Source organism: Vulpes vulpes, chromosome 4, assembly GCF_048418805.1.
Source record: "Vulpes vulpes isolate BD-2025 chromosome 4, VulVul3, whole genome shotgun sequence".
NCBI lineage: Eukaryota > Metazoa > Chordata > Mammalia > Carnivora > Canidae > Vulpes > Vulpes vulpes.
The window spans coordinates 68,285,461-68,310,373 of NC_132783.1; the positions used below are offsets into that span (position 1 = coordinate 68,285,461).

At 46.2% G+C, this 24,913-nt stretch overlaps 1 protein-coding gene across 1 annotated transcript in view; it reads left to right on the forward strand.

The window, feature by feature from the left end:
- Positions 1–1,727: 1,727 nt before the first annotated feature.
- Positions 1,728–24,913, forward strand: part of PGBD5 (piggyBac transposable element derived 5) — a 102,104-nt gene continuing 78,918 nt past the window's right edge. The window contains exon 1 of the mRNA XM_072756006.1: positions 1,728–2,282. Coding sequence (XP_072612107.1) covers positions 1,964–2,282 — 319 coding nt within the window. The 5' untranslated portion in view covers positions 1,728–1,963. The remainder of the gene's footprint in view (positions 2,283–24,913) is intronic.

Sequence of the window (24,913 nt, forward strand, 5' to 3'; positions counted from 1 at the left end):
CACTTTAGCTGCTTTTTCATTGGCTACCTGGAGAGAGAAGGAATTCTTGCCTATAGATTTCCACTGTCTAGATCCCATTCAATTATATTTTTATAGATCACATTAGCTCTTACAGGAGTGTTACAGAATTCCCAACTGCAGAATTTGAACTTGAGCTTTGGAGTTTTACTTTGCATCTTCAATCTATGCATCATTGACCTTTTAAAGTCTGATTACCTTGTATATACTCTCTTCAAAATCTTTTGCTGGTTAGCACAGTTGATGATATGCTGGAAACCAGCTCTTTTCGGTGGCATAATTCTTCCAACGGAGTTGAAATGCTTTGCAAACAATTTCACAATACATCAGCCAATCCATATAGAAAGCAACGTCATGTGAATCCCTTCCTTTTTATATATTGTCTTTCAGTGGTTATCATGAATTCATGCCCGTACATGGGCTCTGGTTCGGGAGGAGGAAACAGGGGCTTGAGAGGGGAGGGCAAGAGCAGAAGCTGGCCACCTGCTGTTAGAATTGACCTTAGTTGGTGGTCCCAACATCTTCATCCTTTATGCATGCTCAGAAATAGCAACATGCCTTTTCCTTTTATGTAATCATTATTTAGTTAATACCCAGTAGGATTTGTAAGCCCTTCACATCTCTGTGGATTTATTTTATTTTAGAGTGCAAGTGACTTTATGGCCCAATTACCATCACTATGACTTATTGCACTATTTGTGGGAGGGAGATAGGAGCTAGAGGACCGAACCTATGCATCGCCATCAAGAGAGTGAGCGCCACACACTCCTGGCCAAGGAAGACGGGTGGATGATACCTTTCTGTTCTATTGTTTATCCGAGCACTGAAGCCTGGGTGATTGTGCTGTATTTTAACAGACGAGAGTATCAAACGTATGAGTAAAGATGTTGCAACAGTGGTGGTAGAGTAATGAGTATTTGGGATGTAATGAATATTTTGAGTTTGAAAGGTGTCAAACGTCAAAGACGAGGGGAATGACTAAGACCAGACCCTGCCACCCTCAAATTACCGAGGTATTGAAGCAAGACTGAGTTAGCATCTGACCCCAGAAATGGACCGGCGAGGCCGGCTCCTTATTAGAGCAAGATTCCCGGAAGCCAGGGAGCCCTTGTGCTTAGGGAAGCTCGGGGCGCAGCCGCCGCAGCAGCGGCCGCCGCGACCCTCGGGCCCGCCGCCTACCTGGAGTCTCCGCGGCGCCTGGTTCAGAACCACCGGGGCGGACAGCGCCCCGGCGCCAGGCGCCGCCTGCCGGGGGGACGGCGCGCGGGGTTCGCGCTCCGCGAGCGCGCTCGGGCGGCAGGAAGAAGTGGCCGGGTCCCCTCCGCCGCCGCCCGCCCCCGGCACCCCCGCGGGTCCTCCCTTCCCCCGCGCGTAGCCGTCCCGGGCACACATCCCCGCAGGCGGGGGAGCCGCCGGCCGCCCTCCCCCTCGCCCCGCCCCGCCCCGCCCCGCGCCGGCCCCGCCCCGCGCTGGCCCCGCCCCGCCCCGCGCCGGCCCCGCCCCCGCCCCGCCCCGCGCTGGCTCCCCATTGGCCGGCGGGCCGGAGGTGCGAGGAGGCGGGGCCCGCCTCTGGCGGCTCGCGCCCGGGAAGGTCGGCCGGGGAGCGCCGGGTGCCGCGGGAGGGCGCTGGGGACGCGGCGGGCGCCGAGGAGACGCAGCGGCGGCGGCGGCGGCGGCGCCTGGGCCCGGCCGCAGCCCGTGCCTCCCGCCCGGCGCCCTGCGTCCCGCCGCGGCCCGCAGCCTGCGGCGCGCCAGCTCCTTGGGCGCTTCCCCGGGCGCCGGGCCCGAGGCGGCCAAGACGGCGGGCCGGCCGGGCGCGGGGCGGCGGGCGCTGTGCTGCGGGCTGCGCTGGTGGGGGGCGGCGGGCCGCGGCGCGGGCCCGGGGCCCGGCGCGTGCGGCTGGGAGGCGCTGTGGGGGGCGGGCGCGCGGGCGGCGGCCGGGGCCATGGCCGAGGGCGGCGGGGGCGCGCGCAGGAGGGCGCCGGCGCTGCTCGAGGCGGCCCGCGCGCGCTACGAGAGCCTGCACATCTCGGACGACGTGTTCGGCGAGTCGGGCCCGGACAGCGGCGGGAACCCCTTCTACAGCACGTCGGCCGCCTCGCGCTCCTCCTCGGCCGCCTCGTCGGACGACGAGCACGAGCGCCCCGGGCCGCCGCCCGCCGCCGCCGCCGCCGCCGCCCCGGAGCCGGAGGAGGACGAGGCCGGCGCGGGCTGGACGGCCACGCTGCGGGACCGGCCGCCCCCGCGCTTCGAGGACACGGGCGGTGAGGCGCGGCGGGCGGGGCGGGCGGGCGGGGGGGCGCCCGGGCGGCTGCTCCGCGGCAGCTGCGCGTCGGGACTGCTGGGGGCCGAGGCGGCATCAGGCTGCCTGCGTAGGGGCCCGAGGTCCGGCGGGCGCACAGCACGGGGCCGGGGCCGGGGCCGGGGCCGGGCCAGCACCCGCCGCTGGCAAGCACCTGGAGGGGCGCCTGCCCTCGCTTGGGCGAGCGTCCGAGCCCGCCACACCTGTGGGGTCGCGCTTGAGGGCTGCGTTTGGGTCGGAGGGACTGGAAGCCTGACGCCGCGTGTGTGCGCGAGCGGGGTCACTTGGTGCGGGTGGCCCCAGAGCAGCCTTACCCAGGTGCCAGGGGCGGGGCAGGTGGCAGTTGGAGGGAGGCGCGGTGAGAGCCTCGGCAGGGGCCACCCGGGACGTCCTCACTGGCTTGTGTTTTCTCCAGTTATTCTGAAAAACTTTGTCCGTGCCTTTCAGGATCACTTGCTAAGAGCAGAGAAGAGTGAAAGGACTGGAGTGAAGGTCTAGCAGCGTTAAGGTGTATGTTTGCGCTTGGGCCAGAACACGCCCCCATTTGTGTTCTGCCGACCACCGTCGTCTTGGTCAAGCCCCTGATACCTGGAGGTCGCAGGAGTGCTGGCAGCTGGGGCTGCTTGAGGTCCTCTTTTACTGCCTCCTTTTTTGGTTTTAAAACATCTGCCCCTGCAGAAGCTCTGAGGCCTCTGCCCTCTGGGACAGGTAGAGGCCAACCAGCTGTTCCCACCCGCCCCCGGATGCGTTCGCGCCTTGCTCAGCAGCCTTCTGTGGCAGACCCTTCTTCCTGCACACCATTTTTGTGTGGAAGGGTGTGCAACCGGTGTTGTTGAGGACCAGGGAGTGGCCAGACCCGGCATGATGCGGCTTTTCCTGGGGCTCTGCCTGAGGATTGTTCAACCAGTCGGGAATACAGCGCATGGGAGGACAGACCCAAGGGACCCCTGGCCAGTGCCTGGGCTTGGATCTGGACATCATTGCTGCAGCCTGCTGCTAGGCTGGTTGGGTTGGCTGGACTCTCAGCAGGGAGTGGTCTGCAAACCTCCAGCAGGCAGGCTGCAGTGTGGACGCACTGAGCTTTGCAGGGTCCCAGTTAACTGTGCAGTGTTTTGGAATGGGTAAATTTAGCAAAATGTTCTCGTTTAGGCTTTGGTTAAGAGTTTGGGCGTGTCCAAAGTCCTGTCACTCTGCATAATCCTTTGAAACCCCCTACATTTTCCAGAATGTCCTAAGGGCTTGCAGCCCCAGACGCCTGTTTTCCATTAAATTAGCTCTTTAAGAATTGTACGTACCCAGAGCTCTGGTTTGGCAGACTTGATGCTGTGAGTGCTGTGATACAGTTTTTTGATCTTGAAAACTTGAGACACATGTCCTCTTGTTTCCCTAACATCTCCAGGGGAAAACAGGGGAATTGTGTTAGGTTAGGCCTGGTTATGAAGAAGATCCGTGAGTGTGTGGGTGTGGAAAGGATGAACACACCTAAATAAATTTTAAAGCAATATTATATTTCTTAGTAACCTATACTGTAGAGAAATTCTGCATCAGAGCAATTTAATCTAGCCACTGCAGCACTTAAATGGTCATGAAGTGCAGGATCATGTGTCATTTAGTATTAGGTTCAAATTCTGCTCTGTTTGGATGTTCACTGAACTCACACCTAGACCTGAGAATCCCAGGCAAGCGCTTTAACCAAAGACATTTAGTGGTTATTTGATGGTATTTATACCCAGTTTTGTTTTCCGGTTTTGTGTGGAAGCTTGCTTTTAAAATCCAGCCCTAATGAAGAATTTCCTTTCCTCCTTGAAACAGTCTTTCCCTGAGGGAAATTTGGAGTGGTGGTGGTGGAGGGGTGAGGTTTATGGTTTATTAAGCATGAGTTCAGATTGCCTGAAACAATGGGATATGATTTATGGGAGCTGAAAATAGGCACTGGGCAGAGAAAACCCTTGTGCCTTGTGGCGACGGGGGTTGGGGGTGGGTGGGATGGACATGTTTATTAGAGGCTGAGAGCAAAGAGGTTCAGGCTCTGAGGTTTATCAAAGTATAGAATCTAACCCTACTTTCAAGGAATGCAGTTTGGGCCTTTCTTCCATCTTTGATCTTGGTTTGTTAACAGATCTCACTGGGCTGGTAGGGTAGGATAGGGAGGCAAGCCAGGAGGGTGGTGTTTTGATCTGTAATCAGCCCTCATAAGAAAATTTGTGGCATAAATGGCTGTTGCTGCTAGAATCGGGTGAGGAAAGCAAAGGGTTGTAGACTTAGGGAACAGGCTTGCTTACCTTCTGCTGTAAAATCGTGTTTATGTATCTAATAGGGACATGTGTGAACGTGTATGTGTGCAACTGTGTCTTATATGTAAATACATATTGCTGGTTTGGGCCAGTTAGGGTTTTTTCGGTTTTTGTTTTTAATTAGAAAGAGATTACAACTGCTGTCTGGGAACCCTCTGGTGGCCTAGAGTCCCTGTGCATGAGAGAGGCGTGGGCACCCGGGCACCACTGAACTTTGATTCACATTTGCAGTGCACCCAGTAGGGAGACACTTGGTGCCCAGCTGAGGGGAGGAGGGGAAGGGAGGCAGAGGCATTTCTGGGGTTAAAGTGGAGACTCCGATAGCTGCTCTTCAGAGCGTTCTAGGCTTCCCAGACTCTTCTGTTTTTTTCCATGTATTTAGCTTCCTGGATCAGGTGCTCCAGAAGTGCAGCCAGCAATTATGGGTGGAAAGGTCCCCTCGCTCCTCCCCAGGCTCTGATTGTGCCTGGAGATATGTGTCCCCTTGAGATGATTTAAATACAAAGACCAGGTTTTGGGAGCTGGCTGCAGGCTCTTAACCCCTGTGTGAATGGAGGGTCAGCCTGGGAGTTGGAAATGCTTACTGGGAGCGCAAGGCCCTGAGAACCCTCTGCAAATCAGACTTGCAGTTATCTCTCTAAAATATCCCCTTCAAGCTGTCAGCCTGGCCTGCCCACTGTGCAAATAACCGACACAGCATGTGAGCTCACTCTTTGGAGACAGCATGAAATTCAGGCCCGGCTGCCTTTTGGGCTTCTGCCCTTTTGGTTTCTTATTCTGAGCAGTCTTGTGATTCCTTCTCTCTGAGGAGGCGAAGGAACAGACAGATTCACAGATGCTCTGGGGCTCCTGTGTGTGCGGCTTTGTGGGTCCTTTGTCGTGGCTGGCTGGGATCTGAGCTGTTTGCTCTTTATATTAGAGGTTGGACTTCATAGGAGCGTTTTTGCCATGTACCATGTCAGCAGCCTTCTGTAATGATTCAGTAGGGAGGTATGACCTTGAGAAGCTGGTGAAGACCACAGGGCTTTGAAAATTAACATTGTTAAATGTTTTATCCTAGGGTTTGTTGTTGGCTTGTTTGGCTTAAAATCTTTTTTTCTAACAACTAAGAGGAGAAAAATCTCTCTCTTGAACCAGAATTAAACAGAGCCTTTCATAATGGATTTATGAGCTCAGGTACCTGGGCCCCTGTCAGTGGTGTCCAGGAGCAGCTGCTCCCACGTTCAGGTCTGTACCACATTCTGTGGCTCCGGGAGGAACTCTGAGTCTGGGTGAGCTACAAGGTACATCTTATGAGTGCTCCATAATAACCAAACATGTGCCACCACCAGGGAGAATTCAGAGAAGGAGCTGCCTGGAGAGAGGTTCTCTTCTGTAGTGGGGATGACACTGATCATCACCGGCAGTCCCCGTGATGGTTTTTCATCATCACCCTGAACCTTCCCAAGTACTCAGAGAACAAGCATCACCTCTGCTTCACAGAGAAACACAGATGGGGTGTTGTAGGCAGGGTCTGGGGCGATGAGATTACCTGGTGGAATGCTAGCCTTCTAACTAGGTAGACTTGAGCATTCAGGGATGGTTGTAGCTTTTTATTTTTTTCTTTGCAGCTTCTAAAGCCTTGTTCAGTCAGAAGTATTTACTTTGATATTTTTACACAGAATTGCTTTTAACCTTTTTGGGGCAGGGGCGATATGCAGTTCTGTGAGGTTTAATGCCTGTATGGATTTGTGTAACCAATCTCCACAGCCAGATAGGGGACAGAAAATCTGAAATTTATCTATTTAATCCCTGCTATGCCTCAGCCATTGTGATGAGAGTTTAGAGTGTTTCTGCAGGTAGCAGGGCATTGAATACATTGGAGTCTGGGGGTTTTGTGAAGTCAGATACTCAGTTTTAAAGTCCAAAACTCACCTTTACTTTTAAGAACTATGATTATATATTTATTAACCATATATGTACATCTTAAGGGGGGGGAAATGATAAAATTTTAAGAAATCCCATTATTTTTCATTACCTTAGATGATCATAGTTAAACATATTGAGTGTATCCTTCATCTATCTTAAGTTACATCTTGTTGGGCAATCTGCTTTTTACTTCTAATTAATATATCGTAAATGTTCTCCCTTTAAATTTTAGAATGTCAGTTTTAATGAGTCTGTAATATTACACAGTTCCCTCTGGGTGGGCATTGAATTCATTGACCCCTTCCCCTCTTATTTATTATGTGATGATACATATTCTTGAGGCTTAAGTTTGTGTGCACATCCTTATTAGCACATTCCTTAGCATAAAATGATCAAAACAGAATTGAATTAAGGACATGTAAGGTTTTTGATATCTGGTGAAACAGCCTCCCCGAGATGCACCTACCACACTCCTGCCTGCAGTATACCAGAAAGGCTGTTAGAAGATCTTGTGTAGAGAGGACAGTACACCAGAGCGTGTTCCTGCTGGTAGGGTGCTCTTAGAGAACCAGTGCATTGAATAAGGCTTGTTGAGGTGTAACACACATACAGTGCATGAGTCGGAGTCCACAGCACAGTGTGTGTAACTATTACCTAAGTGAAGTCCAGAATGTTCCCAGCACCCCAGAGATTTCTCTGCTCCTTCCCAGTCAGTAGCCCCCTGCCTCCAGGGGTAATCATTATTCCAGCTTCTATTCTATCACCATCGATTAATTTTGCCTGTTACTTTGGTCTGGTTATTCAGTTCTTATTATTGTACATTGCAGTCTTTAATTTCACGTTGCGTGTAGTATTGCATCATATAAATATGATAGTTTGTTTTCCGTTATCCTATTAATGGTCTTTTACATTGTATCCAGTTTGAAGCTTCTGTGGGTATAGCTGCTTCAGACATTCTTGTGTTTCTGATGGACATATAGGTCATTTCCCTTGGGCACATAAACCTTAGGAGTAGGTATGTTGGGTCACAGGTTAGATGCATATCTCAATCTCAGAACTATTGACCTTATGGGCTGGATAATTCTTTGTTGAGAAGGCCTGTCTTGTGCATTGCCAGATGTTTAGCAGCATCCCTGGCCCCTACCCACTGAAGGGCCAGTGGCACCCTTTCCACTAGTTATGACAGCCAAACATTTCTCCAGACATTGTCATATGTCTCCTGGGAAGCAAAATCACCTGTAGTTGAGAATCACTGCTTTATTTTATTTATGTATGTATGTATTTATCTATTTAATTAATTAAAGATTTTATTTCTTTATTTGAGAGAGAGCAAGCACACACACAGGGAGAGGGGGAAGCAGATTCCCTGCTAAGCAGAGAGACCAACATGGGCTGGAGATCATGACCTGAGCTGAAGGCAGATGCCCAACCAACAGGCTGAGCCACCCAGGCACCCCCATTTGTTTAAAGATTTTATTTATTTGAGAGAGAGTAAAAACATGAGACAGGGAGACAGAGAACATGAACAGGGGGAGGGCAGAAGGAGAGAGTCTCTCCACTGAGCGGGGAGCCCAATGCGGGGCTCGATCCCAGGATCCAAGATCGTGACCTGAGCTGAAGGCAAAGGCTTAACTGGCTGAGCCACCCAGGTGCCTCAAGAACCACTGCTTTTTTTTTTTTTTTTTTTTTTTTTTTAATTTTTTTTTTTTATTTATTTATGATAGTCACAGAGAGAGAGAGAGAGAGAGACAGAGACATAGGCAGAGGGAGAAGCAGGCTCCATGCACCGGGAGCCTGATGTGGGATTCGATCCCGGGTCTCCAGGATCGCGCCCTGGGCCAAAGGCAAGCGCCAAACCACTGCGCCACCCAGGGATCCCTTTTTTTTTTTTTTTAAAGATTTTATTTATTTATTCATGAGAGAGACAGAGAGAGGCAGAGACAAGGCAGAGGGAGAAGCAGGCTCCATGCAGGGAGCCCAATGTGGGACTCAATCCGGGACTGCGGGACCATGCCCTGAGCTGAAGACAGATGCTCAACCGCTGAGCCACCCAGGCACCCCAAGAACCACTGCTTTAGTACATCCTGCCAAACAGTTTGCCAGTTTATACACCCACTGGCAACATACGAGATGTGCCATCTATTAATTCAGCAAGCATTTTGAACCCTACTGGGATAAAATATAAATAAGATATGTCTTGGGATGCCTGGGTAAGCTAAAACATTGCCCACATGTGCTGAGACCTCAGATGTCTTGGTCACGTTAGAACATGGTAAGTCCTAAATGTTTGTTGAATAAAGAAATGAACAAAAGAATGAATGGACATAGAACCAGATTGTTTGGAAATCAGCACCAATGAAGAAATGCCTACAAGGAGCTAAGCATTTTCTACATCCCAAGTAGTGGAAGAGAGGTTGGGGCAGCTCTTGAGGGAATGGATTCCTTACTAGGAAGGTTCTGAAGTAGGCCTGGGATGTATTTTACAGGGTTTTATGTCTTGCATAGGAAACTGAATTTGGCTGCTGAGGAACTCATCAACACTTGGGCTTCTGCCGCCTGCCCACTTCCTAAGAGCTAGAAACCCCCATGACTGGAGTCTGTTAGAAATTTGCAGAGTCTGCAGGGGAGGGGCACCTGCAGGGGGTGGCTCAGTGGCTGAGTGTCTGCCTTTGGCTCAGGTTGTGATCCTGGGGTTCTGGGATCGAGTTCCGCATCATGCTCCCTGCGGGAACCCTACTTCTCCCTCTGCCTATGTCTCTGCCTCTTTCTCTGTGTCTCTTATGAATAAATAAATAAAATCTTTAAAAAAAAGGAAATTTGCAGGGGAACCAGGTTCTTGTATCCCCTCATCTGTTTAACAAGTGCTTGTTCATCGCGCTCTATGTGCCAGATAGTGTTCTAAGCACTTTTCTTTTTCTTTCTTTCTTTCTTTTTTTTTTTTTTTTTTGATTTTATCTATTTGTGAGGGAAAGACCCTGTACCAGCAGGGAGAAGGGCAGGGGGAGAGGACAAGCTGACTCCCCACTGAACACGGAGCCTGACTTAGGGCCCTATCCCAGAACCCCGAGATCATGATCTGAGCTGAAGTCAGATGCTTAACTGACTAATGAGCCAACCAGATGCCCCTAAGCACTTTGTAATGTATGTGATCCTCAAAACAATCTCGTGAGGCATTATCATCCCTGTTTTTAACATAAGGAAACTGAGTCACAGGTTAAGTGACCTAGGTTGAACTAGTTCCCTTGATTAAGGGTCAAGGAAGCATCATATTGAGAGCATAAGTGTGGAACACAGTATATGCTGGTCATATCAATTAATTAATGATAGTCCCTTGCAAGGGGCTCTTGAAGACCAGTGTCATTCTCCAAATCTCTCTCACCTGTTGCCTCTCTTCTCAGGCAGTGGCTGCACCTCAGTTCCCAGCATCCCTTGCAGTGAGAGACCACTGCCTGGATTCAGGGCAGTGGAAAGTGAGCCAAAGTGTGGACCCTACTCTCAGCCCTGGCCACATGGAAGCTCTTTTGAGCCAGGCGTCAGAGATGTTGGGGGCCAGTAGATGAAAGAACCTTGTATCTAAACCACCCTTTGGAGAAAAGCCACTCACACATCAGTCATATTTGTCATGGACTAATTTATGTCGGCAAGAAATGAACTTCTTTATTGTTTGATTCATCATACATTTGATGAGGGGTTGTTAGAACAGCCCGCTTAAGTAGCACAGACCCTAAAGAAAAGAGGATTGATGGAAAAGCAGGTCAGATCAGTAGGGCCACATGCCGACTCATTGTGTGAGGATTCACAAGGGAGAAATGATGGAAAACAACCCGGGGAATAAAAATGAATTCTTTGTCTTCTCTCTGGGAGATTCCCACAGTAACTTTGGAAGTAGACAGGTAAGATTCTACAGGTAAGCAATGTGCATAGGCTGCTCTAGATGGAGTTGTTTAATTGGACATCGATGGTTTGAAGCTGTAGATGTTTTGAAAGGGTAGTAGGTTTATGGCTGGAGAGGACCCCGGGGGCAGGAGGCCTGGGCTGTGCCATGTGCTCACCCTGTGATTTTGGGCAAGGGGCTCAGTGGAATCTGCCTTCCCTGCAGGAGCTCCTTCCCAGGGTTGTGAGAATCAGTAAGATGTGTGGGGAAGCACAGAGCTGGTGCGTCCTTGCAGGTAGCTTTATCTTTATTCCTTTAAACTCCTTTTGTCCCTTGTGGCCAAAAGGCCCACAATGGATATTGTGCTACTTAGATTTTCAAAACTTTTTAACAATCAGGAATCTTGGAGAGGAGAAACCCAGGCTACATAGAAGAACCAGTGGAAAACAAGCGCTGTCTTTGAAGTTGTTAGTCGTAGAGCCCCCGAGCCCAAACCCTCCCCTCTGCTGGCAGCCCCTCAGTTCCTGAGGTGCCCTGTAAGGCATCACCAGGCACATTCTGAGAATCTACCTCACACTCTTCTGTCAAGGCCCTCCAGCTGGGTCAGAAGGGGACAGACCCCAGAGCAGGTGACAGGGGCCTCTGAGAAGTGCCCCATTCTTTCCGAGATGGTGAAGAGACTGGTAGGTTGATGCAATTCTGATGTTTCAAAGCTGCCAAAAAGCGCCCATGGCAAAAGCAATTAAAAAGTTATTTTGGATGGAACTAGAGTGGGAGGACACCTGTTTTCTTGTTTAGGAAACTGTTAGAGAAGATCAGGGATCGGGATAAAGGATGATTTTCTGAGAAGAGAAAATGTAAATAAGTGGAATTGTCTAAGGAGCGTGTTGAGAGTCTTTTTTATAGATGTTCCTCCTGCATTTGGGGAAGGTGGAGAATCCATAACATCTCAAATTTCAGTTTTTCTGAGAATCCACAGCTGAATTTGGCAGGTGGGGGAGGGGGTATATACTGCGTAAAGATTCTGAGCTGCTGTGAGTGAGCAGAGCTCCACTCCACAGCTCACGTAGGAAAGTTGATACCTCCCTCCTTATTTACCTCTAATGAAACTGGCTTTTCTTAGGTCCTAGCATTCGAGGCAAATAAATACGTTCCCTTTGGTTTGCTCTTTGAGTAGTATTTCAGCAGGATTTCCATTATGTTTTTGTTTTCTTCCGCTGGCTGGGAAACTGAACCACAATTTATGGCATCTTAGGGGACGTGCATGCAGAATTCCAGTGGGATCCTGGCACAAAACCTAATTGGGAAATTGGAGACCATCGCAGTGAGAAGCTTCTCCTTAAGATTGAAAGAGGTGCATGTTATGCAAATATTAGCAAGTGTAAGTTCATAGTATCTGTAAAAAATTTATAGACTCCTTATCTTCAAGAAGGCTGGCAGATAAGTAATAGATCCTGGAAAAGATGCAGGTAAATTCAGGGAGATGCCTGATTACTTCAGGGAAGCTGGAATGGCTAAAGAGTATGGCCCAAACTTCTGAAGATGGTGTATGAGATACTTTGGTGGGAAGGAATGAAGATCTGCAGCTGTCTGATTCTGCTTCTCTGGAAGGCATGGTGATGTGGTACCCAGAGCTCTGGAGACAGACACATACCCGGGTGCCCATCTCAGCCCTGTCTCTCAAGCGACACCTCCCACAGGGCAGCTGCAGGTCCCAGGTGACTTCACACAGAGTCAGACACAGTAGGCACTCAGCAAAGTATCCCTTCCCCCATCTTGGTGAGTTCCTAAGGGCGATAGCAACGTCCTCAACATCCCTACTGCCAAAGGACCAACCAGAGTCATGTGGCCAGTGGGGTATGCCAGCATTCCTTCACCCCCCATCAGCTTATTGGCAGCAAGGTTGGAAATGTTTTAAATTGCCCGGGAAATTAAAGCAAATGGCTCCAGAAAGAAGTTTCTGAATGCAGACTTCATGTTTTGAGTACATTTCATTCATTTGGCAGATACTGACAGTACTTCCGACGTGCCAGGTGCTACATTAGAAACTCTTGAGAAGTAACAAGGAGAGATTCTAGCCCTCAGCCAGCATAGAGCCTAGTGATGAGCACAGGTGGTCCTCAGATCATCGTGATGCCAAGTAATAGGTGCTATCATAAGAATGATGTCCTAGGAGCTAACAGAGCACCCGAGGTTGGGGGGGGGGGCGCGGGGAGGGTGCCAGCACCAACACTTTGCTAGAGCCTTGGTAAACGTGATGGGTGCAGATGGCTCCAGGGAAAACCAAAGGACTGCTCAAATTCCTGCTCCTTATTAACAGCTCCAAGTGCCCCTGTGAGAGACTGAATCAGAGCTCAGCAAGCCAGGAGTTTGGCTTGACTTGGGGTGGCATCGCTGTGCCTGAGTTTTGACCTGCAGCTCATGCTCTGATTCACATTTTCAGTAAGGACTACGACAAAATACATTTTAAAAATCTTTAAAAAATGGGGTGCTTGGGTGACTCAGTGCCTTCGGCTTGGGTCGTGATCCCAGAATCCTGGGGTCAAGTCCTGCGTCTGCTTCTCCCTCTGCCTATCTCTGCCTCTCTCTCTGTGTCTCATGAATAAATACAAAAAAAAAATCTTAAAAAGGAGTACGATGAATTGTAATGTCTACAACAGAGTATCTTCCCTTGTACTCTGGTACTGGGAAAGTACATGAAGGCTATGGGGTTGAAAACAAGAGTACCTTTTTTCTCGGTAGTGCTAATTGCATGTAGTGTTTTACAATTAGAGATGTGAATGCATCCAATCTCATTTGCATCTTATTGCATTGATATCCTACATGATTTTACCTTCTTCTCTGTTAAAAATCTCCTCACCTCTGCTTCTGGTCCTGTTGACAACTTGGTGCTCTCATCCAGGAACCCATTTGTACCTACCCATGCACGTGTGGAGGTTTTGTCATTGTTTTATCTGTCTCTTGATCAAGCAGCACTTCTTGTTTAATAATACTTCATGAATAACTTCCTTCTGTTCTTATCTTAATTTTTGTAAGAAATGGCTGCTAAACTTTTATCAAATGCCTTCATTTTTATCAGATGCGTTTATTGCTATGGTCTTAGAGTTTTTTCACAGTTAATTTAGGGATGAGGTAAATTTTATTGATTTTTCTGGTCTTGAGCTTCCTTTAATTTCCTGGAATAAATCCAAGTTGGTCTCAGGATGTATCCCTTTGATAGATGGATGACTTCTGTTATTTGCTAACATTAGTTCAGTTTCTGTAACTAATCTGTCATAAGCCAGATTCGTTAATAGTTTCTCCTCTCATCCCTCCCAGGTTTGGGTATTAAAATCATGCTCAGCTTCATAAAGTGAATTGGCTTATTATTTTTTAATTGCCTATTGCCATTTAACAGTAGAATGATGGGTTATTCAGCTGCAAAACTGCCTGGTCTTGGTACTTTTTTTTTTTTTTTTAATTTTCCACTTCTTGAATCATTTGGATGATTTTGTTTTCTGAGGAAATAATCATTTCTCCTAGGTTATCAAATTTGTTACCATAAAATGCCTTGCAGTTTAATGATTCTTCTATTTGGTTTTATATTATACATTTGCTTTTATATCTCTGTTCAAATTCCTTATCTGTTTTGCATCTCTCTCTGTCTCTTCCTCTTTTCCCCCACTCCCTGAACACCCCCCCCCCTCCCCCCCCCCCCCCCCCCCCCCCCGTCTTCCCTCTTATCCTTAATAGGGCATTTGAGGTCTTTTATTGTTTTATTAGTCTTTTCAAAGAACCAACTTTGAGTTTATTTGCCCCTCTTATGTTTTTTATTAGTTTAAAATTTTATCTTTATTATAATTACGTCTCTTTTTTGATTTATTGAGCTGTTCTTTTCTGATGGGTTTAAATGAATACAGCGTTTCTTTTCTTAAAAGCAATGTTTAAAATTGAAAGCGTTTGACACTAAAATCTCCTTAGAGTGTATCCTCCTTTCCATTGCTTTCAGGATTTTCTTTAGTCTTTTTTTTTTTATTCCTTCTTTAATTGAAGAGTATATTTAATTTCTATGTAGTTACCATTTTTTGTTACCTAATTATTTAATTCAGATTTCACTGGATTGTGATCAAAGAACTGTGCTTTAAATCTTTAATTTGGAAGGCTTGTAAAGGTTTTCTTTGTTGCCATATATGCAGTTAATCTTTATAAATGTGGCATTTTATAGGTGTAAGAAAAAATGCATGTTTTTTTTGATGGAAGAAAGGGTGTCTATTTTCTGTGTCTTTTTTTTTTAAAGATTTATTTATTTATTCATTCATTCATTCATTCATTCATTCACGAGAGACACAGAGGGAGAGTCAGAGACATAGGCAGAGGGAGAAGAAGCAGGCTGTCTGCATGGAGCCTGATGCGGGACTCAATCCTAGAACCCCAGGATCATGACCTGAGCCAAAGGCAGATGCTCAACCACTGAACCACCCAGGCACCTCTGTTTTTTTCTCTCTAGTAGGTACTCCCATTTGAAGAGCTAAAATTTTACCATGTTCTTGCATTTTTAGAGTTGTTAGGTATCATATTGTTAGATGTATACATACTTAGACCTTTAATATTGTCTTTCCAAACTATACCTTTAATCATGTCATCTTAGTACCTATAACCTGATACCAGCTTATCTGCTATTAATTTTGCCATTCCTGCTTCCTCTTCATGCCTCGTATCTCCACACCTGGTAAATTTTTTTCAACCCTTTTTTGCCATTTTAAGTATATTTCTTGAACAGCATGAGCATGTATCTTTACCATCACCTGATGGCACTTTTAATTTAGTTGGAGAAGTCAGTCTGTATATGTTTAAAGTAATAAAAAACAGGCATGATTTATTCCTTCCATCTTTCTTTATTTTGCTTTTTTCTTTTCCCCATTTTTGATGTTTTAATCAAGTTCATGCTGTTTCTACTTGATAAATGCAGAAGTTCTTTTCTTTGCATCTTTGTGATAACAGCTTAAATGAAATATAATTCACAGGCTATACCAGTCACTCATTTAATGTGTACAATTTAATGGCTTTAAGTATCATTAACTATACAATTCTAACCCATTAGCACATTTTTGTTATGTCTAAAAGAAACTTAGCCATCACCACCAGCCCTAGGCAACCACTAATCTACTTTCAGTCTCCCTAGATTTATCTATTCTGGAAATTCCCTATAAATTAAATTATGCAACACGTGGTCTTTTGTGACTGGCTTCTTTCAATTAGCAGAATGTGTTCAAGGCTCATCTGTGTTGTTGTGTGTATCACAATTCCATTCCTTTTTAAGGCTGAATAATATTCCATTGATTGGATAGATCATGTTTGTTTTTTTAATTTGTTCATCATTTGATGAACATTTGGGTTGTTGTCTTTATGCTGTTATGAATAAACTAGTTTTTGTGTGGGCATAGTTTTCATTTTTCTTGGGTATATATGCAGGAGTGATATTTGTGGGTCATATGATAACTGTGTTCAACATTTTGAGGTATTACTAACCTGTTTCTAGTATGGTTGCACCATTTTTACAAGCCCACCAACAGTGTATGGTGGTTTCAATTTCTCCACATCCCTGCCAACACTTGTTGTTTTAGGGATTTTTGATAGTGGCCATCCATGTGGGTAGGAGATGGTATCTCATTGTGGTTTTGATTTGTATTTCCCTAATGATTAGTGACGTTGAGCATATTTTCATGTGCTTATTGGCTATATATATTATATATATGCATATAATATATATGTATTATATATTTGCATATTAAGAAATGTGTGTTCAGGTCATTTGTCCATTTCTTAATTGAGTTGTCTGTTTGAGTTGTAAGAATTCTTTTTTTTTTTTTTAATTTTTTTTTTTTTAATTTTTCTTTATTTATGATAGGCACACAGTGAGAGAGAGAGAGGCAGAGACATAGGCAGAGGGAGAAGCAGGCTCCATGCACCGGGAGCCCGACGTGGGATTCGATCCCGGGTCTCCAGGATCGCGCCCTGGGCCAAAGGCAGGCGCCAAATCGCTGCGCCACCCAGGGATCCCAAGAATTCTTTATACAATCTGGATATGTATTTCTTTTTTTTTTTTTTTTTAATTTATTTATTAACGAGAGAGACAGAGAGAGGCAGGGGAGGCAAAGACACAGGCAGAGGGAGAAATAAGCTCCATGCAGGGAGCCCGATGTGGGACTCAATCCCAGGTCTCCAGGATCAGGCCCTGGCCTGAAGGCGGCCGCTAAACCGCTGAGCCACGGGAGCTGCCCTGGATATGTATTTCTTATAAGGTATATGATTTGCAAACATTTTTTTCCCGTTTAGTGGCTCGTCTTGACTTTATTGATGGTGTCCTTGAAAGCACAAAACTTTGACATTTTGATGGAGTTCCATTTATATATATATATATATATTTTTTGGTTGCTTGTGCTTTGGGGTCATAGCTGAGGAGGCAGTGACAAGTTCAAGAGTACTAACATTTACCTCTGTTTTCTTCTAAGAACTTACCATTTTAATCTTATGTCTTTGATGTATTTTGAATTATTTTTTCTATATGGTGTGAGGTAGGGTTCCAATTTCATTTGTATGTGAATATTGAGTTATTTCAGCACCACTTTTGAAAATACTATTCTTTCCCCATGTAATTGTTTGATACCCTTGTTGAATATCAATTAATTATAATTTATTTCTATTTTAATAGTATTTTGTCTCATTCTTTTTCCCTCTCTCATAATTGAATGCATATTCCTCCACCATCATTTGAAAACAACATACTGTTCTCCCAGCTGTTTTCCCCAGAACAAAATCTTTTGTATCAAGAATCCTTATTTCACTTTTAAAGATTTATTACTGTGCTTTTGTTTTATACACGCACAAAGCACCAAATGTAGATTTTTTCCAAATTGCTAAATGTTTGCCTAAGACTGAAGCCAGTTGTAGGGTGAACTTCTAGAATAAAGATACAGCCTGAAGTTTTTGTTCTTTTTAAAAAAAGCATTTATTATTAAACATTTTAGGTGTCAGAATTCAAAAGGTTGACAATATATAGTACAGGAATAATTTCTCATACTGCTATAGGCAATATTGTACTTATAGTCACTCTACTGCACATTTATGAAATGAGAGGTTTACTTTCAGTTGGGGTTATGGAGGAGCAAGGTATTTTTGGCTCTTGTGCCAATGTAGGAACTTATGTCAGTGTTGTCTCCACCTTCTTCCTTAATAGTAGCTCTGGAAGGTCAAAACTTCCTCCATCTCCTAGACTTGAGGATTTGACTGGTACGTGAGATGGTGCAATTTTGTTGATGTAATCCCATGTCTATTGCTCACAGATGTTCTCTAAATATTTGCAGGAGTAAACTTCAGATGTTGCCCTCACTTTTTCATTTCTGATATTTCTGACTGCAGTTACTACTACCTATAGTCACTTGAGGAAAAACTAGGAACGTGGCATTGGAACAATGTGTTTTTCTTTCAAGATAACAAAATCATTTCTTAATATATGTATGTGTCTCAGATTTTGGTATACGAACATGGATTTTGGTGTCTGCCCTGAGGAGGTGATACGTATCGTCTTTGTATCATCATAGGGAACACTTGTACTCTCATGACTCATCAGCTTGGTTACCTAGAATTCTCTGGGCCCACCAGAAAGCCAGAAACACCGATGAATTCCTTATTACTCCAGCAGGCTGTCAGCCCTCAAAGGCCTTCTGGATGTGTTTGCACATCCACATGTCTGCTGTACAAGATACAGAAAGAGCATGTTAGTTCTCTTTAGGATTCACAGTGTGGGCGACTCTTGACAATTTTTCATCTGAGGACGGAAAGTGGTAATCTACAGTAATTGTTTCAACATGCATTTTGAGGGTAGCATTAGTTTCCATTGACTTAAAACTTCAAGGAATTGTCTTTCTAAAGGGCATTTTTGTAAGGCCTGTTATATTTTAAAACTTGATTAATGAAAATGAATTTTTTCTGTAATGCTTTCTTCCTACTCTATATATTAGTTTTCAGGACTGGATTGAAAGTGATTTATTGTGGATGGTGTTAGACATGATTGTGGACTTTTTTTCTGTTCCTGAAGTTTAAAGGGGACAGAGTTGACTTTCTAACTTTAATTTATCGTCACTAGATGAAGAATTCCCAAATAGGACTTTTTCTTGAAATACTCCTAGCCTGAATTAATTAAATGACTATAACATTAAATTCCTCAGGGCTGTTTGCTTTAGTATGACTTAGGCTAATACATGATATAATTCTACAAAGATTATAATTACGATATTATCAAACCTCTGTTACTCTGCCTTGTATCGTTACTTAAATTTTCTGTCAGTTCTAACTTCTGACATTTTAATTATAACATGTCTTGATGTAGTTCTCTTTTTGGACCTCTCTAAGCTTCCTGAATCTGGATGTCTATTTCTTTTCTGAGCTTAGGGAATTGTTTAGCTATTATTTTTTTTCAAATCAGTTTCCTGCCCCCTTTCCTCTCTCTTTTCCCTCGGGGACCCCTATTATGTGAACATTATTATTCCATGTGATGTTGCCCCATCAGTCTCTCAACCTATCTGCACTTTTTAAGATTATTTTTTATTTTTGCTGCTCTGTGGGTGAGTTCCACCGCCTGTCTTCCAGGTCACTGATCCTTCTTTCTGCTTCATCTTGTCTGCTGTTGAACATTCTTGTGTATTTTTCAGTTGACTTACTGTTTTCGTTAGTTCGTGACTTCTATTTGGTACTTTCTTGTATTTTCTATCTCCTTATTGAAGTTCTCACTGTGTTCATTCATTCTTTTTAAAGTTTTATTTATTTTAGAGAGGAAGAGAGAGAGCAGGGACGTGAATGTGGGGAGGGGAAGAAGGAGAGGGAAAGGAGCAGACTCCTGCTGACGTGGAGCCCAACATGGGCTCAATCTCATGACCCCAAGATCACGACCTGAGCTGAAACTAAGAGCTGGATGCTTAACCAACTGAACCGCCTGGGTGCCCCAGTATTACTGCTTTTTGTCCATACAGTCTTGTGGGACTGCGATTGTAAACCCTGCTAGGCAGTCTGGAGGTTTACCAAGCATGAGCTTCTCCCTGAGGAGTAAGGGGTTTGCACCCCAAAGCAGGCATCCCAGCCCTTGGGACCTGCAAACAGACTCTGGGCGGCAGTTGCAAACATCAGGACTCCGGATGAATGTATCCGCTCCTTCTTGGGAGGTACTGGTGAGCTACATAGCAAGGCCTAGGGAGAGTGCAAAGATGGTATCTTCTGGCCTCTGTTCCCTTCGAGCACTTTCATAGCCTCCAGACATGTAGCAGACCTGACGTTGGCCTCTCAGGTTGAAGCTCTAGGACAAGGAAAAGGCTTTTTTTCATAGGAAACCTGGGGATGTGTTTGAGTCAGCTGTCTCTGCAGTGCCCTGGGGTTGGTGGCCTGCCAAGAACCATCTCTCTGATTGTTTCAGTCTGGGAGGGAGTCAGGAATATAAGCCCCTGCCTGCCACTGGAGCCAAGTGATCAAGGAGAGTCCCCTGTTTGGTCTGTGCTCACTCCCTGGCTTTAGTGAAGCAGTTGGACGGTGCAGGAGTAGACATGCCCCCTAGTTTTGGCAGGGCAGAGGGAGATTGCAAAAACTGTGTACACCTCTAGTTTAGTACGGCCACGGGAGATTTCAGGGGCTGAGTGCACCCCCACTTTGGCAGGGCTGAGGGAGATGCAGGGACCACACACACCTACGTAAACTAGCAGCACTAGCAGGGCAGAAGGAGAATGTAGGAATGGTGCTCACCAGTGCCTCCTTCCAGGAGAGAGTCCCAATAGGCCCCTGCGCCTCTGGCAGACTGTAAGGTGAGCAAACATCTTTTTCACAGGGTACCTGGGTGGCTCAGTCAGTTGTACATCCACCTTTTGATTTCTGCTTACGTCGTGATACTGAGCCCTGGATCAGGCTCCACACTCAGCATGGAGTCTGCTTGTCCCTCTCCCTCTGCTTCTCCCCCACTTGCGCACACTTGCATGTGCTCTCGTGCTCGCTCTCTCTCAAATAATAAATATTTTTAAAAAAGATCTTTTGCACAAATAATCTAGGCACTTTTCAAACTGCTGCTTTTGTTCCAGTCCCAAGGTTGAGTGAGTCTGGGCACAAGCTATTCAAGAGTGTAGTCTCTGTCCTCTACAGCGCTTTGGGTCTTCTAGACTTAAGCCCTATTGTTTTTCAAAGCCAGACATTTTAGGGGCTCATCTCTCTGGTACAGGTCAGCCATCATTTCTGGAGCATCAGAAATGACATTGAGGTTGGCATTAGCCGTTCAGCCTTGGTCATTGGCCATCAGTTTTCTGTCCATGGGGTCTTGGTTTTGGTTTGTATTTTGATAGAGCCTTTTCTTTTTTTTTTTTTTTTTTAAGTTTGTTTGTTTGTTTGTTTGATTGATACACAGAGAGAGGGAGAGAGAGGCAGAGACACAGGCAGAGGGAAAAACAGGCTCCATGCAGGGAGCCTGACACAGGACTCGATCCCGGGTCTCCAGGATCACGCCCTGGGCCAAAGGCAGGCACTAAACAGCTGAGCCACCCAGGGATCCCTGGTAGAGCCTTTTCTTAATTTTCTCTGCTGTGATGTGATGTGCCTAGTAGTAGACACTGTGAATTATCTTTTTTTCTTGGCAGCAGAATGAGATCTTGCCTGGGGAACCTGGTACCCAGAGCTCTCTCACTATCCAGGGCTGCTCCAACAGTATTGCGGTGTTGTCCTTAGCCTGAGGCTCAGGGGGAGGAAATCTTCTCTCAGCTGTTTCTCTACCTCTAGAGCCTGGGAGTCTAGACAGCACACAGGTAAGCACTCACCTACTTGCTGCATCCACAGGTTGCTTCAGGCCTTCTGGTCCTGGGGCTCCAGGGCTGCTCCCTCCAGCTCCAGGCAGAAAAAGCCGGCTGTCCTTCCTGCCTAGAGCCACAGGCTGTGCACCCAGGCACCTGTGGTTCTCAGGGCTGGAGAGGCAGAGTCCAGGCAGGAGTGGACAGAAAGGCAATGCTAGGGTCATCATCTTCTTTCAAAGAGAAATGCGAAAGACTTGATCTCAAGGAAAGGAATAAAGGTTTATTGGGCAGCACATTGCTGAAATTACTTGATTTTGCACTTAAATAAGTATTGTTGTCCCCACTCTACCAGTGAAGGAGCCTGGGAGATTAAGTGATTGCCTCAGGAAGTCATAGTGGTGGAACCAAGAGGTGAACCCGCTGTGCTGTGTTTCTGCTCCCCATATCCCTTTCTGAGGGGAGAGGCCAGGAGGCGCCTGGCCTGCAGGAAGTGTTTAAAGTTAGCTCTTGCTGCTTTGTGGCACTCTGCTGTCCTCACAGTTACACACCTGTGGGTGCTATGGGGAAAATGCTAGAGTGAGAGGTTTCTTTCCTGTGGATTTATGTTCAGAGCTTCCATTATTCAATTTTTTTTTAATTTTATTTATTTATGATAGGCACACAGTGAGAGAGAGAGAGAGGCAGACACACAGGCAGAGGGAGAAGCAGGCTCCATGCACCGGGAGCCCGACGTGGGATTCGATCCCGGGTCTCCAGGATCGCGCCCCAGGCCAAAGGCAGGCGCCAAACCGCTGCGCCACCCAGGGATCCCCCATTATTCAAATTTTTTAACCAGGACTTGGTCTGGTAGTTGCTTGGATGAATACAAGAGGCCATTGAGGGCGGAAGTCACCCTGAAGAACCTTATTCTCAGCAGATGCAAAGACCATGTAAGCAGATGCTTGGGGGAGCCCTGGTGGCCCAGTGGTTTGTGCTGCCTTCAGCCCAGGGCGTGATCCTGGAGACCCGGGATCAAGTCCCACATCCGGCTCCCTGCATGGAGCTTGCTTCTCCCTCTTCCTGTGTCTCTCCCTCTCTCTCTATCTCTCTCTCTTTCTCTCTGCTTCTCTCATGAATAAATAAATAAAATCTTAAAAAAAAAAAAAAAGCAGATGTTTGAAGCTGCCATTGGCAGGGGGTTGCATGTGTTCTGCTTAGGCCGAATATTACATAATTTGGGCATATTAAAATGTTGCTATTGCTATCACAAAAGGCTTTGGTTTTGGTCTTTTAGGATAGCTTGACCTATTTTCTTCACTTTCTACCTGGAGATTAAAAGACCAGATCCTCAGAGCCAAGAGGAGGCGAGCCTGGTTTTCTGGTGCAGGCTCAGCCAGGTTCTGAGACCTTTGCCCAGCCCGTGTCAGCATCCGCTAAGTAGCTTAGCTGGTGCCAGACCTAAGGACACCTGAACAGTTTCTTATGTAATGTTGGGTTAAGTTTGAAAGTATAAAGAACAATAGACTTTTGAGTCAAAATTCCTGAATCTCCTTTGAATCCAGCCAAATCCTTGAATTCTCCTACTTCCCAGTCTCTACCGATTTCCTTGGCAAAGTAACCTGAGCCTTGGTTTTCTAATCTGTAAAATGAGGGAATAGTAGCTACCTCACTGTATTTTTGGAAGGGATCACACGTTTGTAAAGCATGTGTAATGTCAAGCCTGTAGCATTTCCTACATGAACATTAGTCCCTCTCTTTCACTTCAGTCTGCTGCTTGAACCCTTCTGGGCATTTCTTGGGGTAAAGAAGAGAGATGCTGGGTCATGTAAACAGTTTGTATGGGGCTTGCTTGGTCAGTGAGCGCCCCAGGCTCACTGCCTTTGAGGTGATGGCTCATGCATGTACATGGACATCAGCGTCACTTAGGATCTGTTTTTACAGGGGATCCTGGGTAGCTTGATGGTTTAGTGTCTGCCTTTGGCCCGGGGCGTGGTCCTGGGATCTGGGGATCGAATCCTGCGTTGGGCTCCTGGCATGGAGCCTGCTTCTCCCTCTGCCTGTGTCTCTGCTTCTCTCTCTCTCTCTCTCTCTCTCTCTCTCTCTCTCTCTCATGAATAAATAAATAAAATCTTAAAAAAAGATCTGTTTTTACAGACTTACAAATTTTAGAGATTTACTCCACTCTCTTTCTTGTAATCTTTTCAAGAGCATTCCACTTAGAGAAACATGTAAGAGTTATAGTATGAGAAAACAAAAAAAAAAATTTCCATAGCAAATGAACTCCTGTGCAATCATATGTTATACTGTTGGCCTTTAGTATTTTTACTCATCTATACTGTTTTACTATAAAAGTTTTACTATAGTTGCCTTCATGGTCTTCCTTTCATAGTCTTGAGTCATCATCAAGTTCACATACTTAGAAAGCACTAAAGAATTCTAAATCTTTAGAATGGTTGACTGCTAAACTCCACTAACTAATCATTATTTCTTACTATAGTGAAAGCCTTTCCTTGCTCATCCTTGTGTGTGCTAGTTCAGTTGTTCTCTTTCTCTCTTCTCTCCCTTTCTGTGGTAAAATGAGATTTCTCTTTACTAAGAACTGGTCTATAGTATAGAAATTTCCTTATGTGCCTTGCTCAGTGTAGGCTATTTTAATGTTACTTGAATAAATGCATTCATAACTAATTATAAATATTCAGAATAAATCTAATAGAATTATGATTTCCTCAAGTCTATCACCTATGATAGATCATTATCTATAAATGTGTTCATCCTTCCTCGTGAGGTTTTGGTTATGGAATTTGATTAGAAATGTTTGGCATTAATCATTTCTTTTTTCAAGGAAAGACTCGGGAAGTCTGAGAGATCAGAGGTTTTAGCTGGACCCAAAGGCAGATGGCCCTACCTCCATTAGCTATTGCTTCTGGCAGGGGCTTTAGGGGCTGGAGTCCTGCTGTCTTACGGTGTGAGCTGGTTTGGAAGCCTGTGGGCCACATACTTCAGCTCTCTCTGTATCATGTTCCTGTCCAGGTCTTGCTGGGGGGCTGGCAGGTGTTCAAGCCGTGCAGCAGGGGTGAAGGGAGCACACCGGACCCGTGGCCCTGCACCAGCCCGCATGCAGTGGGGCCCCGGTGCAGGGGTGAGATGCTGGTGGCTAGCAGCAACAGCTGTGGCTGGAGGCCTAAGGTCTCTAGTTTGGGAGATGCCAGGCAGTGGAGATCCTGGAAGTGTGCAACCTGATTGCTTATTAATGCCAACGTGTTTTCAGTTTCTTTTACCCTCTGGAAATGAGAGGAGAGCAGTGGTTCTTCCTCATGGATCCAGCTGCCACCTTCCAGAAGGAAGTACCTTGTGCTACCCCCGTGGGCAGCTCCCCAGCCTGACCACAGCGGGGCCCACTGGCTCTGGGTCAGTCCTTCCTGCACTGCAGCTGCGCTCTGCCCTTTGAGCTGGCCGTGTGACAGAATCTGCTCTCCATGCACTCTTGGAGCACCCTTCAGTGTGCTGTGCTGCTCGCCTTCTCTCTTGCCCCAGTGGCCAGCCTTTGGCCCTGAGGTCCTTGGTGGAACTGTCAGGAGTTCCCTGTAAGAAGAGCCACCTCGGTGTCAACAGCAGCCACTGAGCACTTCTGCATGCTAAGTGCTATCACACGCCTTCACACGCCACCACATGCCATCACACACCACCACATGCCTTCATACACCATCACATCACACACCTTCGCACACCTTCACATCCCCCA